Here is an 18,338-nt window from a genome sequence, read left to right as displayed (position 1 = left end):
ACAATCTCCCCCATCCTTCAGCCTTGCTTCTTCCCCGCCCTGCCCAAATCCAGTGCTGATGATCTAAACGGCTGTCCCCCCAGCTCCATCGCTCCTTCGCATGCTCCCCCAGCCCTGGCCCTCTTGCCCTTTTAGCTCAACAGAAAACTTTAATTCTCAGACAGTCTTTTCTCACCCCACATCTAGGTTTCTGAGAACCACAGAAGAAAACCACATCTCTTGCAGACTGGCAAACTAGTCTCCAAGCACAGCTGGGCCTTCTCCTCGCGCCATTTCCCCACCTTCTCTTGACCAGTCCACTCTGGGAGCACCCCTACGCCCTTCCCCTACTCGGCCCTCTCTCCTTTCACTCATGGCCACCGTCAATCTTCCCTGAAGTCTCAGAGAACAAGCCTTAAGACGGATCCATCTTTCTGTGCCCCGGATCGTAACCCTTCCCACCACAGCCGCACCTTACTCTCACCTCTCCCCGACAGTCTTCATCTCTTCTTCTCGGAAGGCTCAACTTGTCTGCCGATAAACACGCCCAGTGTGCTCCTACTCTTGAAGACCTTCTTTTGAAGGTCACTAGTTTTCTTTTTCTCAAACCCTCCCTGATACCCCACCACGCAGTCTGTCCTCATCACCCTCCACCTCCACCGAAGCTGCTCTGGCTGAGGTGATCAGTTACCCACTATTCACCACATCCCACAGAGAGTCGTCAGTCCTCATTTTACCAAACCTCTGTTGTGCTGCACTCTCCTTAAAATACTCTCTGTAATCCTGGCCACCACAATATCAGATTCTGTTTTTCCTCACATTTGACTCCTGCTTTGTCTCCTTCTGGGATCCTCTTCCTGTTCCCACCTCCTGAACTTTGTTGGTCCCCAGGACTCCATCTTTGGTCAATTGTTCTTTTCCTTCTACACATACACTCCTGGTCATTCAGCCTATAGCTTCAACTACCATCTATATGCTGATGACTCCCAAATGTTTATCTTCAGCTCAGTCCTCTTCCCTGACAATCAGCCCTGCAGAGCCAGTGCCTGCTGCGTATCACCTAGATGGCCCAGGGTCTCCTTGCCCTTCTTTCTCTTCTATGGTTGGTCCCCTCTCTCAGCGAATGGTATTACCATCTCCCCTACCACTCCACCTAGAGACTGAGGAGACATTCCTGCTCCCTTCTGTCTCACAATCCTCAAATCTGATTAAATTTGCCTCATGAATAGTTTTTTAACTGATTCACTCTTCTACAAACCTCTACCACTAACCCAATCCAGGCCTTTATCTGTTCTGGTTTAGCCCACTCTACAACCTCCTAACTGGTCTCTCTGGTCTGTCCTTCCTCAGATGCATCCTCAACACAGTAGTCAATGATCTACTCAAAACACACACTTGTTTAGGTCTCACCTCTAATTAAAAGCCTTCAGCAGCTTCACAATGCCTGCAGGATCCACTCCAAACTCTACCATGGCATTTGGGTCATCTGTGAAGTAGCCCCTGACCTTTCCAGGCTATTCTGTTTGAAGTCCCAGTACGACATTTTATGTTCAGCAATAGCAAAGTCAGCAACAGCAAAGTACATGCAGTTCCATGCACACCATCTGTACTAGTTCTTATCTTTGCCCTTTTTCCAGCCGTGCTCTCTTCCTGGAGAGCTCTCCCTCCACTATGATCTCCGATATTGCCACTCATATGGTCAAGCTTTTGAATTGCAGACAGGGTGTCGCTTCCTCAAGGAAGCTTCCCCTGGACCCCAAGCTTGGGTTGGGTGTTCCTTCTTGCCGTTTTCATGCCACCCAAACCATCCAAGATGACAGTTTACAATTATGTGTTGAAGTGTTTCTCTCTCCCATAGGACTGTGAGCTCCCTGAGGGCAAGGAGTGACTGATTTTTGCCTCCGCGTGCCAAACGCAGGTGGTGTTCAAATAAATGGCTAATAAAGACTGGTGTGTCCTTCCCTGTCCCTTTGGCTCTGGGCCTTTGGCTCTCAGTTTCCACTATTCTCGAGCCGACCCCAGAGCTTCATTTGCCTCTTGGGTGCCTAGCCAGACACAAATCTAAGTCTAGACTGCAGTCCAACTCCCAGGCAGGGGGCAAGCGGAGCTGACTGAGGAGGGAAGGAGAGAGAGAGGGAGGGTGGGAGAACCTGGGTAAGCTTACCCCTGGAGCACAGCCTGCGCACAGCTGAGGAGGTACCCAGCGGGAGGCCGCAGGACGGAACCAGAGGCCGGTACCCGTGGGTTCGAAGGTTTTGGGAGCTGCTGACGAGGTTGGTGGGATTCAAGGTCGAATCCATTGAGTCTGAGGGTGGCTCCAAAGACCGGGTCAGACGGTCCCCCAGGGCAAGGCCTTCACCTGGAAAGGAGTGAAACTGCAGCTAGCGCAGGAGCTAGGCTGGAAGGACCGCCAGGGCGCTGGCCGCCCAGGTACCTGTTCGGATGGGGCACGAGGCAGCAAAGCAGAGAGCCCTGGCTGTGTCTCAGGAGGCCTGTGTACCAGTCATGGTCCTCGCTTTTACTAGGTGGCCTTGGTCAAGCCCCGTGCCCCTCCCTGGGCCTGGATCTCCCCAGAGACTCTTCCTTTTAGACTAGATAGTCTTTGAGGTTTCCTCTGGTCTGGATGTCTTTTGCTTTTTCTGGCTAAGGAGCACCTTAAAACAAAGAGCTATTTTAGGAAGAGGCTGCTTCCCTGTACACGAGGTGCCAGCCCAGGGGACGGGGGTGCTGGAGAAGAGATACACTTGCTTAGATGAGGGTCCTTTAGAGGGTGACCCCCTCAGCCAGCAGGACATTTCAGAAATTCTCTTCAGTGTCTGGCTAAAGGCCTGTCTCTGAAGGGTCTGCTCCTATGTTCCCTCCCTCCTTTCGTATTTGCCTCATTCAACAGAAATGCCCCAAGGAAGCCGGGCTTGTACAGTGGTGAGAGCGGGGCCGTGGACACCAGACTCGGAGTTAGAACTCAGCTCTGGCGCTCAGTAGGCAAGGTGCTTCTCCAGGAACCACACTGTCCTCAGTTAGAACCCGGGACACCCCTGTCTTCTGAGGCCCCACACCAGGCAGCCCCTGATAGAACACTCCAGAACCTGAGGCAGGCTCCCTCTCATGACTGGGCTCTGCCCGCACCGGGTCAGTTCCCCAGCCCTGGTCACAGCATCTCTGCCGGTGGAGGGCACCTTGGCTCCTGGGCCACACCACCGTCCTTCGTGGTTGTTCTTAGAGGTCAGCTGTTTAGGTAATGATGGGACTCACTTAGGGTCTGTGATCAACACTACAGTCAAGCACACTCTCTGGCACACAGTAAGACCTCCGTGGCCAGATGGTTTAGGATTTTAGGATTCCTTTCTTTTCTTTTTTTAAAGATTTTATTTATTTATTTGACAGAGAGAGACACAGCGAGAGAAGGAACACAAGCAGGGGGAGTGGGAGAGGGAGAAGCAGGCCTCCTGCTGAGCAGGGAGCCCGATGCAGGGACCCTGGGACCACTACCTGAGCCCAAGGCAGACGCTTATGACTGAGCCACCCAGGTGCCCCCTAAGACTCCTTTCTAATACTCACCTGAACTTGCTTGGTAACCAAGGGTGTAAAGGCAAGTCTAGTGGAGACAGCTATTGGCCCTTCTCTTAGGGAGTGGGACTGATGAAACCCTTCCCCAGAAATGGTTCTGAAGGGAGCAGCTCTGGGCACCTGAGCCACAGCCCACCCCTTTTAGCAGATGAGCTTTCAGATTCCAGTGAGCAGCGTCCCACTTTTGAGACCAGAACAGGCTCTCGAGGCAGCAGACAGGAGGCCTGCGTTCTAGGCCTGAGCTCTTGCCTTTCACTAGGTGTTTGATCCCAGGCAAGTTGTCTGTTTTCTCAGCACCAGCTCCCTCATCTGTAAAATGGGGGAAAAAATCACCCTCTGTCTTGCTGAGAACATCACATGTGAAGATGGAATGGGATGGACTTTACCAAGGTGGGGAGTTGTCATTTTATTTCTTCTTCACTCAGAGTTAGAGGGCAAACCCAAGTCCTCTGCAGTAACTCAAGAAAAAGCTGATTTCTGCATGCACTGGCAGGGCGACCTCACCTTTCTGGACCTCATTTTACCTGGCAAACACTAGGGATAGTACCGCTTGCCTCACCTGAGCTCACAGACGTGAAGAATAACTGTGACAGCACCAGGGGCTCCCTGGCTGCTGATGCAAGTCAGCGTGTCGTCCCCTCAGCGATGCTAGGAAAGGCAGCTGAGACAGGGAGTCTGAGTTGAGGGGCCTGGCAATCTGGAGGGGAGGCACCTGGACTGGCAATGGCATCCCATCTCTCCTAAAGAGATGCAGCATCATGCCCAGTGCTGCAGCAGGTCCTAGCGCCCTTACGGCCGATCAGACAAGGCCCGGGCTGCTTCGGTAAGACGAGGGCAGTGTAGGAGACTGGGGTGCTTTCCCGCTGGGCTCCATGGCGCCCCTGTGGCCTCCACAGGGAGGCCAAGTGAGTAGGGCTCGGGGCTCATCCCAGCTTTAGCAGAACAGCTCTGGTTTTCACTTCTATACCCCAGAGTTTTCATATAATCTTACCTTTGCAACAAGGAGGCCTGCTGCTAAAACTAAAGAAACTTTGCAACCACTGGCCCAGGGGTCAGAAGTTAGGGCTGAAAGATTGGAGTTCTATTTCTGATAGACCACACTGGTCAGTGATCACTGCCTTTTTTCTGGGATTCAGTTTGGCAGTCTGTAAAAAGATGTTTAACCTCACATTTAAACATCCATTTAAATGAAATTTGCTGTGGATGTGCTAGAGACACGAGAACAGTCAGCATGAGAGGGAGCTCACTCCTTCACTGAACACACATTTGTGTACTAGCTGCTATGCTAGGGTGGGGGAACGCAGAGGTAAACAGACAGGCAAGGACCTTTCCTTACGCACTGATTTTCAGGGAGAAGCAGATTTTCTCTGAGTATCACCTTGCAAGGCTACCTTAAAAACTAGAGTTCCCAGGGGAGGATGGCAAGACTGGTGGGGATAAGGCTAGAAATCCTGCAACGGAGAAAGCGCCTGGGAATGTACAGTATGGAGAAAAGTCAGGGGAGACAAATACCCTAAGGGCAGTCATGGGAAAGGAAGAGAACTGGATCGTAGATTGGGTCTTTTGAAAGGCAGAGAGTAAAAGAGAGGGCAGAAGCAATAAGAAGACAGATTTTTGGCTCAAAAGGGAGGGCATTTTAACAATCACAAGTGTCCAACAAAATCGACTGCCAAAGGTGATAGTGAGCAACCTGTCATTGGGAGTACTTAAGCAGAAGTCAGATGACCATCCTTGTCTGCTGGGCTAGACACTAGATTATCTCTAGAGTACTTTCCACTTCTGAGATTCAAGGACTCTGCGCTCACAACCATGCTTTCCCCTTCCTGGGGTGAAACGAATGAAGGAAACTAGTCTATGTAACTAAGAAAATTCTTCCGCCAACACAGAACCTAGAGACTAGCACAGTTCTTATGTATGCTTAAGTCTGTTTCATTAAAAAAAATCCTTCTCTGAACTACATGTCCCACATCCTCTACTACACTTTCATTCAACAAATATTGTCAAATACTTGCTATAGGACAGGGTGATGGATACTGAGAATGAGGAAAAAACCAGATATTGTCCCTCCTCTCATGGAATAACTAATCTAGTGGGAAGGATGACAAGTACAAGCTTATAAAAAAATGAGAAGCTACTGCAAAAATTACTAAGCAAAGGAATAGGTATTAAGACAAAAAATAACAAGGGGAGTGGATAAGGAGACCTTGAGAAGTGTCTCTGACAACTTGATGTTTAAAAGCTGTGGTCTGAAGAAGAGTCCAAGTGGAGGTGTGCTATTTAGGGTTCATTGGTGGCCCTAATGAATCCCAAGCATTATCTAAACATTCGGTCTCTAAGAAAAATTGCAAAGGATAGGAGCATGACCCAGTATGCCCCCTCACCCACAGAAAATTCTGTGGGAAGAACCAAGGAGCTGACTTGGCTTGGGTAGAACCTAATCATGGAAAGGATCTGCTGTAGGTCCCCTGGTGCAATGGCTAAGTGCTGCTGCCTGGTCGCCTGCAGAAAGATCCTGAGGTAGAAAACAGCTTGGAGTTATTTGGGGAAATGAGGAAAAACAGTGTAGCTAAAATGTACGGAAGGAAGAGATGAGTTTGGAGAGGTAGACAAGGACCAGATCATGCAGAATACTGCAAAAACACCTGGCTTTTCTAAGAAAGCCACTACAGAGTTTTAGGTGGGGGAGCGCCATAATCTCATTTATGTCCGAAGAATACCATTTGGGCTCTTAAGTAGAAAATGGAGCAGAGAAGAACAAGAGAGGTAGTAAGGAGACCAGGTAGGCCAGAAAGGACCTCTCAGGCCAGGAGAGAGAGGATAATGACAAAGGCAGTAGAGATGATTTGACGGACATGGATTCAGGATACATTTTGGATTTCCACTGCCAGCTAAGGTGGAGTAGCAAGGACTAGATACATCTGACTGCTTGAAACAACTAAAAACAAAAGACAAGATACATGAATAACAGTTTTTAGACATTGGGCATCAGGCAGTGCAGGACAGTGATTCCTGAAAAGGGAGAACAAACAAGGTGAGCCCTAGGCTTGCTCTCAGTTCACTGTCTGGAGTCCCCAGGCGACGGGGTACGGAGGGGAAGATCAGACAGAGCCCAGTGAGCTCCCGGAGCTGAGGAGATGGAGCTGAGTCTGGGTAGGTCGAGGGAGCTACAGTTCATGGACCAGAGCACTGGAGAGGTGTTTATAACTATATTTCAAAAGCTCAAGAAGGCCGAGCGAAGACTATGCAAGCTAAGCAGAAATGCTAAAGATATAAAAAGACCCAGGTCAAACTTCTAGAAATGAAAACACAATGTCTGAGATGAATACATTGAGATGGATTAAGAGTAGATCAGAAACTGTAGAAGAAAAGATTAGCTAACTTAAACATAGCAATAGAATTTATCCAAAATAAAACACAGAACAAAAGGCTAAAAATTTTTTTAAAAGCATAGTTAAACTGTGGGAAAACTTCGAGAAGATTCATATATGTCTAACTGGAGTCTCCAAAGGAGAGGTGACAGAAAATATACATGGAGAAAGAATGGTAGAGATTTTTTCGAATTTGATAAAAACTGTAAACCCACATGTCCAAGAAGCTGAGTGGACTCCAAGCACAAGAGGCATGAAGAAAACCTCACCAAAGCATAGCATAATCAAATTGCTAAAAACCAATAATAAACAGAAGACCTTAAAAGCATCCAGAAAAAAAAAAAAAGACCACGCAACCAAACAGAAGAATGACAGCAACTTCTCATCGAGAAAATGCAAACCAGAAAACAATGGAGTGACATCTTTTAAAAAGTGCTGAACGACAAGAAAGTCAATTCTAAACTCAGCAAAAGTATCTTTCAAAAGCAAAGGTTAAAAAAAGACTTTTTCAAAGATACAAAAGCTGAAAGAATTTGTGTCCAGTAGACCATAAAAAGGAGAAATGCTAAGGGTAAAGTCCTTCAGGCAGGAAGGGGATCTGAAACTCTGGCTCTACACTGAAAAAATGAAGAGTACCAGAAATGATAACTATGAAGGGTGAATAAAAAAGAATCTTTTCTTTCTTATTAAAAGAATATTTTTTATGTTAAAAAAGTCTTCAAAAGATAATTAATTACCTATTGGGGCACCTGGGTGACTTAGTCAGTTAGGTGACTGACTCTTGATTTCGGTTTGGGTTGTGGTCTTTGGGTTGTGAGACAGAGCCCCGCACTGGGATTTTCTCTCTCCCTCTCCTCCTGCCCTGCCTCCCCACCTCTCTCCCTCTCTCTCCACAAAAAAAAAAGATAATCACCTATTTAAAAATATACGGAGCAGTAAAATATACAGTGACAATAGCACAAAGGCCAGGAGGTGGGAAGTGCAAGCACGCTGGCGTAAGGTTCTTACACGGTATGTAAAGGGATATGATTATGGTTTTAAGGTAGATAGTGATATGTAAAAAATGTATAATATAAACTAAAGCAATGACTAAAATAAAGAGTTACAGCTAATAAGCCAACAAGGAAATAGAACAAAATAATAAAAAAGCTGGATTAATCCACAGGAAGGCAGGAAAAAAACACAGGAAAGATGGCACAAATCGCCCCACCAATAGCGTCGGTCTTTGTTCTCTGAGTTGTTGAAAGTGTAGATCTGGGTGGGCTACATGATTTCTTCATTTACATAATTATATTGCTATATTTATATAATTTTGGTTATGAAAGATAAGACTGGGGAAAGCTGAGACCAAAGGAAATGAAATTATTTTACATGATAAAGTAATTTGGAGTTGCCTGCTGGTAGCTGGAAAAGAAGGAGGTATGGGATAGAAGGAATAGAGAACAGAGAGGAATATCCCCCAAACTCAGCGTGGGTCCCAGAAATGGCAGCAGGCTGAGGCCTAAGGTTAAAGAGGCCAGTTAAGATATATCCTGTAACAGCTGATAAACATTAACACAAAGTTGTTTTTTTTAAGAGAGAGGGAGAAAGCGCATGCGAGCACAAATGGCGGGGGAGGAGGGGAGAGGGAGAGGGAGAGTCTCCAGCAGACTCCCTGCTGAGAGTGGAGCCTGATGCAGGGCTGGATCCCACGCACGACCTGGAGATCATGACCTGAGCCGAAATCAAGAGACGCTTAATCGACTGAGCCACCCAGGCACCCCACTGATAAACATTAAGATAAAACAAAAATGTTAAAATGCTTTCTGTTCTTTGTGGCAATTCTGCCTCCCCCTCCCCCCCCAAAAAAAACTTCATTATAAGTTTATTACATTCAACGGCTTTGCATTCGTTTTTTCCTTAGGGAAATGAGGGCTGAGGAACTGGATCAAATGTTTGGGGCAAAGCAGCTTAGGGAGAGACTGTCAGCTAGGAGAGTGGTCAGGGAAAGAGGGGATAAGAACTGAGTCAGAGCAGGAAACCTAGTCTGAATTATGTGGGGTGGAGATTCATTTTATGTTATTTAGATTTGGATACTGAAGGAAAGGATTATCCCCAAATCTAAGAGGACTCACAGAGTCCTACACAAACCTCCAGCTAGTCTCCCTGCCTACTGTGTCACTCCACACCAATCCGATCTCCCACACAGGATCCTGAGCCACCTCTCTGAAGCACAGGCCTGACTATGTTCCTTCCCTGGGTCCTCGCTGCTCAGTGACATAAAGCCACTAACGTGGTCAGTTAGCTTTTCCGACTGGGCCACTGTCTCCACAAGCCTCCCTGCCACCGCGGATCTCAGCTGTGCCAGACATCTGGTTCCTCTGATCCTCTGTCCCTCACGGTCTCAAATGCTAGTCAGTCAACTGGAGCATTCTTCATCACTCCCTTCCTCCATCATCTTGGGTCTGTGGCATCTTCACCGGGTTATCCTGCTGCTTCAGGTGGAAACTTAGATATATTTTCTGGAAAGTCTTCCCTGACATCTGGTTTGAACTTTTGAACTCTGAACTTGTCCTATGAAAGTACATATCACCACAAATGAACTGTTTGCTTATTTGTTCCTCTTCTTTACCAGGCTGTGAACTCTGGGTGTAAGGACCTGGACTCCTGTTTACTGTGGAACCCTCCGTGCCTAAACCAGAACTTGGTGTCGTGCAGCCAGTAAAATCTGGGTTGACTGACTGACTGGAGAACGGACTCAGTTCTATTAATTATGAACATTTGTGTCATCTTAGAACTCTGACAGTTCTATAAGGAAACCCTGCATGGGGATGAAGGGACATCCTAACAGATTTCACCATTATTTGGCTTTAATCCTGTGAATTTTAGGATTTTGGCAGGAGAACCTCTTTATAAGCTCAGAAGACCAGGATGGTAACTAGCAAGACAGGCACAAGGAACTTACTGCCATGGGACAAATGAACCTCTTCCTCCAGCAGAGAGGAATCTGGGCAATCCCCAAGCAGCAGACCCAGAGGTGAATGCTGGGTGGTTTCAGTTACAGCTGAGAGGAAGAGTCCCTGGGACAGCTAAATGAGCCGTCTCCTGTCTCACGCTGTCACTTCTGAGGGCCCGAAGGAGCTCGCTCTCACCGAACCCTCACAGGCCTCTCACCTGACACAGGCGCGTGGGGAGTTCTGAAGAAGCGACCCTGATCTGACACCGTCTCCCCCCAGGAACCCTGCTTGCCCTCTGCTTTCACCTTGCTCATTGCCACTCCGGCTCACCCCACACGCACGTGTCCTTGCAGCCCCCGCTCCGCGGGCACGCTTTCCCAGCGGGGATGGAGCCGGTTCACCTCTGGCTCACCAGAGGCCAGTACAGTGGCTGGTGCAGAGTGTCGGACAGCCAGCCTGCACTTTCCAAAATGCCCAGGGCATGGCATGGAAGGTAGAAAACGAAGTCTGAGAAGCCGATGCAGAAAAAGCGAAGTAAAGAGAGAGAACAACCACATGTAGTGGATGGTCCTTCACTGGATCTTGGACTAGGGGAAAAAAACAGCTAAAACGACATTATTGGGACAACTGGGGAAACTTGGTATGGACTATATATATCAGCTGGGAGATTTTATTAATGTTAAATTTCTTGAGTGCGAGAATAGTATTGTGTACCTGGAGACACATAGGGAAGTTTATTAAGGATCAAGTCTCTCATCTGCAGTTAACTCTCAAATGGTTCAGTAAATAAAAATACACAGACTTAGAAAACAGTTATAGTAAATATTGCAAAAGGTGAAGTGGTAAATCTAGATGAAGAGTGCATGCTTGCTCACTGTACTATCTGTACAACTTTTCTGTAGGTTTTAAGTTTTTCAAAATAAAACACTGGAGGAAAAAAGTCAAGTCTCATCTCAGATGAGGAAGTCTAATGGGATCTGCATTTGATGACTTATCTGCTATACCAGAAGTGCATGGTCCGTCAGGCCAAGACCCTAAGGGCTAGGGTAGTGTGGAGACAAGCTGCAGGGCAGGGGATGGGAAGGCTCCATAAGTACCTAGATAAGAGAGGTGGTAGCTTCGGATGTTGAACTAGCAGAAGTGTGTAGCCGGGCAGAAGGGTGGGAGTGAGAAACCCCAGATCCAAGGGGCAAAGCAAAAGATAGCCCTGTGCAGATCAGACTCTTTGGCAGAGGCAGGGGTAAGTAATCAGGAAAGCACAGGAAATGACAGATGATCAGAGGTGGAGCAAAGAGTCAGGAAGGCAGGCAGGCAGGTAAGCAGGAGGGAAAGATAAGCGAAGGAGCACAGAGGAGTGAGAAATGTAGGCAAAGCTCTGGCTTGTCTGGGCACAATTAGAATGCTCACTTCAGGGAAGCAAACAGAAACTGGGGTGAGAGCAGCCAAGTTGCTAAGCACCCAGGATGGGACACAGAAGTTAGAGAGTGAGCACAGGAAGGCCCAGAGGGTTGGCTGAATCCGTCTGAAAATGAGGGCAGGAAGAGGGGCAGCCAATGGTGGAATGTGATAACCTGGTCTTTGTCTCTTATTGGTGAGGCAAGAGGGCAGAGTGGCTAAAGCTTGCTTCCTCCTATCTGGCAGCTGAATCAGAGAAATGCAAACTGGAACAGAATTCCCAGGAAACCTCAGGCCTCAATTCCAAACTCCCTCCGTGACCGCAGGCCCAGTGCGCACATCCCTGCCAGTCTCGGCCCGCTGCTACTAGTTTGATTCTCTTCGTTCTTAATGCTGCCAGTCCACTGAAGAATTCTGGGTTCCTGGTTCTTGGAGAAATCTCTCTCTAGACTAGCAGCTAGCCTAAGTGTACACGACCCCCTCTCATGTATCCATTCCTGCAGAAGCTCAGGGAAGCCTCACTTTCATTACTGAGTGCAGTTCAGAGTTCCTGAAGGCCAACAGCTAGGGATATTTAACCAGCTGCCTTTGTTTGCCCCACCGCCACCGTGCCCAGCCCAGTCCCCCAGTGCAACATGCTAAGAACGCTTTTTTCTCTTCTCAGATTCTGATGATGAAAGCAAGCAAGAGAGCAGGTTAGAGAAGAAGTTCCCTCCCAAGAAATGGAGCAGTGAGGGGGCACAGACATGTCTGCAGGGACCAGGCCAGTCTGGCCCTCCCGAGGAGTATTTGAAATTCAGGTTGTCTTTCTGCCCTGCACGCAAGTCATAGGAGCAATGCTCACTGGGGTGCAGAGGTCTAGATGGAGGCAGGGCTGGGGCGCTGGGTGAGCAGTCACTTCCCTAGGCACCTTCTCGAAAAGTGGCACTTTTATCAGGAGTGAGTTAAGAGAATGATAAAAAGACGCTGGGGGAGGCAGCATGGGAACAAGACTCGGGCAGTTCAGAGGGGGCACCTTTCAGACTTCGGCTCCCTCAGCGACGGACAGCATGGCCCGCTGACCACACCAGCTCTCTGCTCCTCTGCCCAGGACGAGGCCCCTCTCTCTCCACGACCTACTTGCTACGTGTGGGGCCGAGCTCTGCTCCCCTCCCTGTCATGCTGGGTCCCGGGCTCCAGGTGAGCAACACTCAGTTCCCTTCCCTCCACAACCTCTCTCGGAAGTGCTTAGTCACTGATCCCGCCAGGCCATGCGGCCTCCACGGGTCTGCTCTGCTAACTGAGAGAGCGATTTTCCAGCTCCAATTGACTTGCTAGACGAGCCCGCTGGAGGAGCTAGGGCCACGGGCCAAAGGAAAGAGCGGATGGCCAATCACCGGGGAGCACATTTCCTAATCTGTGGCCTGAGACTAAACCTTCCTGTCACCAAGGGAGAGTTCCCTTAGGCGTTTGCTGCCGGCTTCGCCCGGGGAGGGGTGCTGTGACTTCGGGGTGGCTCCCCAGGCCGCGTGGGGCTCAGAAAGGGAATTGTGAACCACCGTTTTCTAGGGATAAAAATCCAGAGGACAGAAGGTTAACCCTAGAGAGAGGAGACAAAACGCTGGAGAGAGCAGAGTCGGGAAGGGACCAAGGAGTCCCGGGCGCCGCGGCCAAGGCGAGGGACGCAAAGCCAGGTCTCTGGAGCGTGGGTGCCGGGCTGGCAGGTGTGAGGGCCGGCCCCGGGCCCTGGCTGGCGCTGCGACTAGCCCTGTGCCCCCTTCTCAGCCCAGGCCCCATCCCAGCTCCTACCTGGTAGGTACCTGTCGTGGCTGTGGCTGTACTCGGTGGTGGTGAGGGGCGAGTGAGTCTGTGGAAAGGGCTGGTTGCCAAACAGATTGTCACTGCGAAGGTTGTGGCAGAGTTTCTCCAGGAAGCGCAGGACGTAGGTGATGCTGTTGACGGCTGGGAGGTTGAGAGTGTGCTGTTCACGGTCAAACACGGCTGTGGAATGAAGGAAACAGGGCTGAGCACGTCAGCCTGGCAGTGCAGGGCAGCGAGGGGCAGGAGGAGCCCAGCCTCCCGCTTGCCTCCCGCTTACCTGGTTACACAAAGCAATCAGTGCCCGGGTTTTTCCCTCCTCCCTTCCCCTCCCTTCCACTTCCCTCCCTCCCTCAAGGGTTTGATTTTTGCCTCCAACTCCAAAGGGCTTGCTGAAATGGGAGTGGCCAGGCCAGGTCTGGTGCACCTGGGCTCTGAAGTGATTTTACTCAACTTGTGAAAACAACTGTGAACATAACTCTATCTGCTCCATCAGTTGGCTGGGTTTTCTCCAGGAAATCTGCTCATTTCGGGTTCTCTTTCCATAAGAACTGCCCAAGAACAGAGAAACTGGGCAGACGAGGAGAATACAGCTGTTACTAGCAACAGTTTAGGTGCACGATCTGAGCTGTAGGAGGGCACTAGAGTTTCAGCAACATTTGGAACCATTCCACGCTTGGTTTTATTTTACTCCCTATCTATTTCTATTCAAGAAGTATCTGTATAATCCTTACAAAGCAGAAGGCCTTTGCATTTGTCTCAGGGCAGCAAGGAAATAGGGAGATAGGCCATTCTCAGGATCCAGTTTCAGGGCACAAGAAGAACCCTAGAAAAGTTGTGGGTGGCAGCAACTCCACAGAGGCGGCAAAGCAGGGCGGGTCCCCACAGGCTACTGCACAGAAGCCTCGGCCTCAGAAGGAAAGGAAGGCTTAATTTCCCAGCAGTCCTCAGCCTCCTAGAACAATGCCTTCCATGCCTGCCCTCATCCTCCACACAGCCAACTGCTCCCTCACCTGGGCTCTCCCACTACCCTGCATGCATTTCTCACACATTAGAACCCCTCTCCCCTGTCATCTCTCCTCCCCCTCCCCTGGCCAGGGTCTGGAAATAACCTCTGACATACAATAAAGGCTCACTAAAGGTGTGCTAACAAAATACAGTTACTTATGGGGTCTTCTACAAGAATACAGGTACTCCTGGGGTCTTCCATGTCAGCTGGCTCTCCTGAGGCTGGATATTGCAACTTGTTAGAGGGAAGGGGTGGGGGACTATGCAGTATCGTGCAGTTGAGACCGAAGGCTCCAGGTCAAGTCTTCATAGGTTTGGTAGGTAAGGAGTGGGGTTCTGGACTTGGGAACATTGAAACAGAACCATGGCACAACAGGAAAAGTGAATATTCTCAGTGAAAACAAAAAACACAGAACACAGTGCAGTTGAATCAGACAGAGCAGGAGACAGAGAGAGGGAATGGTTTTTCCCACTCTGCCCTGGGATTCAACTTCTTGTAACAGGGCTGGCTTAGGACCGGGCAGCTAAGGAGTGAGAAGAACATGACAAGAGTCCTGTGGTCCCCCGAGGCCAGAGGAGGCTGTGGCAGTCTGGAGAAGTTCCTATTGCCACAGTGTAGCCCCTCTGGATTCTTTCTTCTGGAATGCCTTTACAGCAACACCCATCTACTTCCTGTATGCAGAGGCCGAGCAGGCAGACAGGACAGGAGTCTGCCTAGAGGCTTGATTAAGCAGAGTCTGCGTGGGTATTCTACTTGGCAGAGGTGTGCATAAGGCTCAGAGGGGTTCCGGGAGTTGAAAAGGAGGACTCTCGGCGGAATGGAATCCCTTCCCATTTCTCCAGAGCCTGTAGGCGTGAAGTAGGAACCAGGAGGCCTTGCCAGAAATCAGCCAGGGGAGAAGGCCTGCCCCCCTGGCTAGGAGGCCACACCAGCCCCAGGGTGCTTACCTGAGATCACTTCACCGCCGTGGCCCTGTTTCAGGAAGCTGAAGACGGTTTTCTGATGGTACGCACAGTCGATGCAAGCCTGGACAGCCTGTTGCAGCACCACGGAGGCGCGGGCTGGCCCAAAATGGTCAGGGAGCAGCTGGACCTTCTTCTTATCTAAGTGGGGGCCCGGGCTGCCATTCTTGTTCAAGTAAATACAAACTGCAGAGACAAAGAGTCAAAGCAGCTTAAAGAGCATCCGGGGTACAGAAGTGACAGAACAGTGCTCTCTTCTGTCTCACACACTCTGGGCTCTGGTCCCTAGCAGGATTCTCAGCTGCTAGGCTGGTGAAACCCTGGGAGGGGGCAGAGGGTGGCTGTGTCCAGCTGCAACCAGCCCAAATTGCATGACCAAAGGCTCTGGGAACACAGCCTGCTGGAAGGACAGCCCAGACCAAAAGCCAAGGCACAGAACTTGTACTTTGTCTTCTGCGCACTGAAAAGGGAATCTAAACAATTCCCCAGATGTATGTCCTTTCATGTTCAGGACTCGGTCACCTCACACAGTCTTTATATCTCCTATTACGTGTGTAAGGAGTGGTAGGGGCCAAGGCAATGTCAGCTGGAGTGTGTATGTGTGTGTGTGTTTGGCCTTGCACTTAGAATGGTCACACCATGGGTCATCTGATTTCTGTTCTGGGCCTCGGAGTCCCTTTGTTATCTTCTGCATTAACACCCAGGCCCAAAGAAAGTAGTAAAATAGACAAACATGGGAATGAAGAAAACCACAGAAAGGGCCGGAGGGGCCCATCCAGAGAGTGTTGTGTGTTTCTGCAGTTTCCCCTGTCGGCCGGCTGGGCACTCTCCTACTGTAGTCCCTAGCTGGCATGCTGCTGGGTGGGGGACAGAGGGAGCACGGGAGTATGAGGCAGTCTGCAACAGAGGTGCTTCCTTGGTCTCCGGACAGGACCCACAGCAGCCTGCTCAGCTATGACATCCTCTCTTCTGATGTGCCTTCTAGGACCTACTTGAGCAGGGTACTCTGCTTTCTCACACGGCTGAAGGAGGAACAGGTGGGCAAAAGGTCTTTCTTGCTATTAAAGGCAAAAAAGCTAAGAGTGGTAGCTGTGTTGGCTGTGGACGGACTGCGTCCTCATCCAGGGGGCCTCAGCTTTAGCCTCTGTTAAGTGAGGAAGCTGTGCAACATGCTGTCTGAGGACTCCTCACCTGATTCAAAGGGAAAGCAAGATGGAGAGAAGGAAATGGAAAATAGTAAGAGAAAGGCAGGATGTGGAAGGTGACAGGTGGAAAAGAAGGAAGGGAAAAGTAAAGGGTAAGCAAGATGAACTGAAATACACATTCAATTCTGTTCTCTCCTAAAACCCTCCAAAATGAGTCACACAATAAAGGAGACAGCTTAAAATTTTGGAAGCTGGAGAGTAGATAATCCAAGTAGCAATTGACTGAGTAGACCCAAGAAAGCCGAATCCTTAACCAAGAATGGGCAAAGATGAGAACCCAGCTGTTTCATCTTATAATTCACAAAAGAGTGAAGAATGGGCAGGTACCTCTGGAGGTGGGTGTGAAGGCAGATCTAATGAAAGAAGGACTGGGTGACGTCTGTTAAGAAACAGCTAGGACTTGCATGTCATGATATGACTCATTCACTGAAAACAAAACAAGTAGAAATGTAGGAACTCCAAGAGGTAAGAAGAGTAGTTAAAATAAACAAAGACCTAGATCTACGAAAAGACACCCATAAGAATGTTCATAGCAACCTATGTTCATAACAGCCTAAAACTAGAACCAACCCAAATGTCTGTCAACAAGAGAATACATATACAAATTGTGGTATATTCATTTATTACAATAGCACTTAGCAGTACAAAATAATGAACTGTTGATAGGGTGCTTCTCAAAAACATTATTTTTAGTCAAAGAAACCAGATACAAAAGGTACATAGAGTATAATTCCATTTATATATTAAGTTCAAGCACAAGGAAGTCTAATCTACAGGAACAGAAATCAGAATAAAGGTAGGAGAGGGATGCCTGGGTGGCTCAGTCGTTAAGCGTCTGCTTTCGGCTCAGGTCATGATCCCAGGGTCCTGGGATCGAGTCCTGCATCAGGCTCCCTGCTCAGCGGGAAGCCTGCTTCTCCCTCTGCCTGCTCTGCCTGCCCCTTCTCCTGTTTGTGCGTGTGGTCTCTCTCTCTGACAAATAAATAAATAAAATCTTTAAAAAAAAAAAAAGGCAGGAGAGAAGGCTGACTGAAAGGAGGCATGATGTAACTTCTAGGGGTGGTAGAAATGATTTTTATCTTGACTGGGGTTGTGGTTACGTGGTGCTTGCACAGATTAAAACTCATGTAATTGTACATTAAGATATGTACATTTCACTGCACATAAATTTTCCTTAATTAAAACACATGAAAAGGAAAAAATATAACCAGTCCAGTGATAACTACAAAAAAGAAATTCTACATGGATTAAAGGGTGAAATATAAAAGGCAAACTATAAAACCTTTATTATTTTTTAAAGATTTACTTGTTTATTTGAGAGAGAGAGTGAGCGAGCATGAGTACGAGAGAGGGAGAGAAATCTCCAGCAGACTCCCCGCTGAGCAGGGAGCCTGATGCGGGGCTCAATCCCATGACTCTAAGATCATGACCTGAGCGGAAGGCAGATGCTTTACCAACTGAGCGACCCAGACACCCCTAAGCTATAAAACCTTTAGAAGACCGTGGCAGTTTAAAAAAGTTGTTCCCCCCCACCCCAACAACAACAAAAACTTAAAATAAATAAATAAAAAACACGGCTCCCAAACCTTTGACATCCCTTCCATCGATCTCTGTGATACTTGAACAACAGACTATGTAGAAATGACACTGTACCAGTTTCTGGGCCCAGGGCTTAACTAAGAAGCTGACAGTTTCCATGTCCTCTTTCTTGGGACATTCACTCTTAGAACCTAACTAACATGTGTGAAGAGGCAAAGCCACCCTATGGCAAGGTCTATGTGGAGAGAAATCAACAGCCAAAACCAATTTGTCAGCCATATGGTGGGAGGAGGTCCTCTGATCCTAGTCAAGACACCTCAGTTGACACTGCATGGAACGACGCAAGTGATTGCCACCTCGCCCTGCCCACATTGTTGTTTTAAGCCATGAAGTCTGGTGGTGGTTTGCTATGTAGCAAAAGATTACTGAAAGGGATTGTGGTACCAGAAAAAAGCAATAAAGGGCCCCAAAAAGGATACGGGTGAAAGCATAAAGGGGCTTGAAGAGAAGCCTTTAAAGGTTAGGGGTCAAAGGATTCTTTTCATTTTGTACCATCTCTATCCCTATTAGTCCAGCCTGAC

At 48.7% G+C, this 18,338-nt stretch overlaps 1 protein-coding gene across 25 annotated transcripts in view; it reads right to left on the bottom strand.

The window, feature by feature from the left end:
- SCMH1 (Scm polycomb group protein homolog 1) overlaps nucleotides 1–18,338 on the bottom strand; it is a 176,386-nt gene that overhangs the window by 6,983 nt on the left and 151,065 nt on the right. For 23 of the 25 annotated variants that reach the window (XM_064589342.1, XM_064589343.1, XM_064589340.1 and 20 more), the window contains 3 exons: nucleotides 14,999–15,199; nucleotides 13,034–13,225; nucleotides 2,144–2,338 (listed from right to left, as the gene is read on the bottom strand). In XM_064589342.1, the coding sequence (XP_064445412.1) occupies nucleotides 2,144–2,338; nucleotides 13,034–13,225; nucleotides 14,999–15,199 (588 nt within the window). The remainder of the gene's footprint in view (nucleotides 1–2,143; nucleotides 2,339–13,033; nucleotides 13,226–14,998; nucleotides 15,200–18,338) is intronic. The other 2 variants (XM_064589353.1, XM_064589347.1) reach the window with 2 other exon arrangements.

The sequence above is a fragment of the Mirounga angustirostris genome, unplaced genomic scaffold (assembly GCF_029215605.1).
Source record: "Mirounga angustirostris isolate CCGP_5_RB_7025 unplaced genomic scaffold, mMirAng1.0.hap1 SCAF_4, whole genome shotgun sequence".
Classification (NCBI taxonomy): Eukaryota; Metazoa; Chordata; class Mammalia; order Carnivora; family Phocidae; genus Mirounga; species Mirounga angustirostris.
This window is presented reverse-complemented; position numbering and strand designations above follow the sequence as displayed.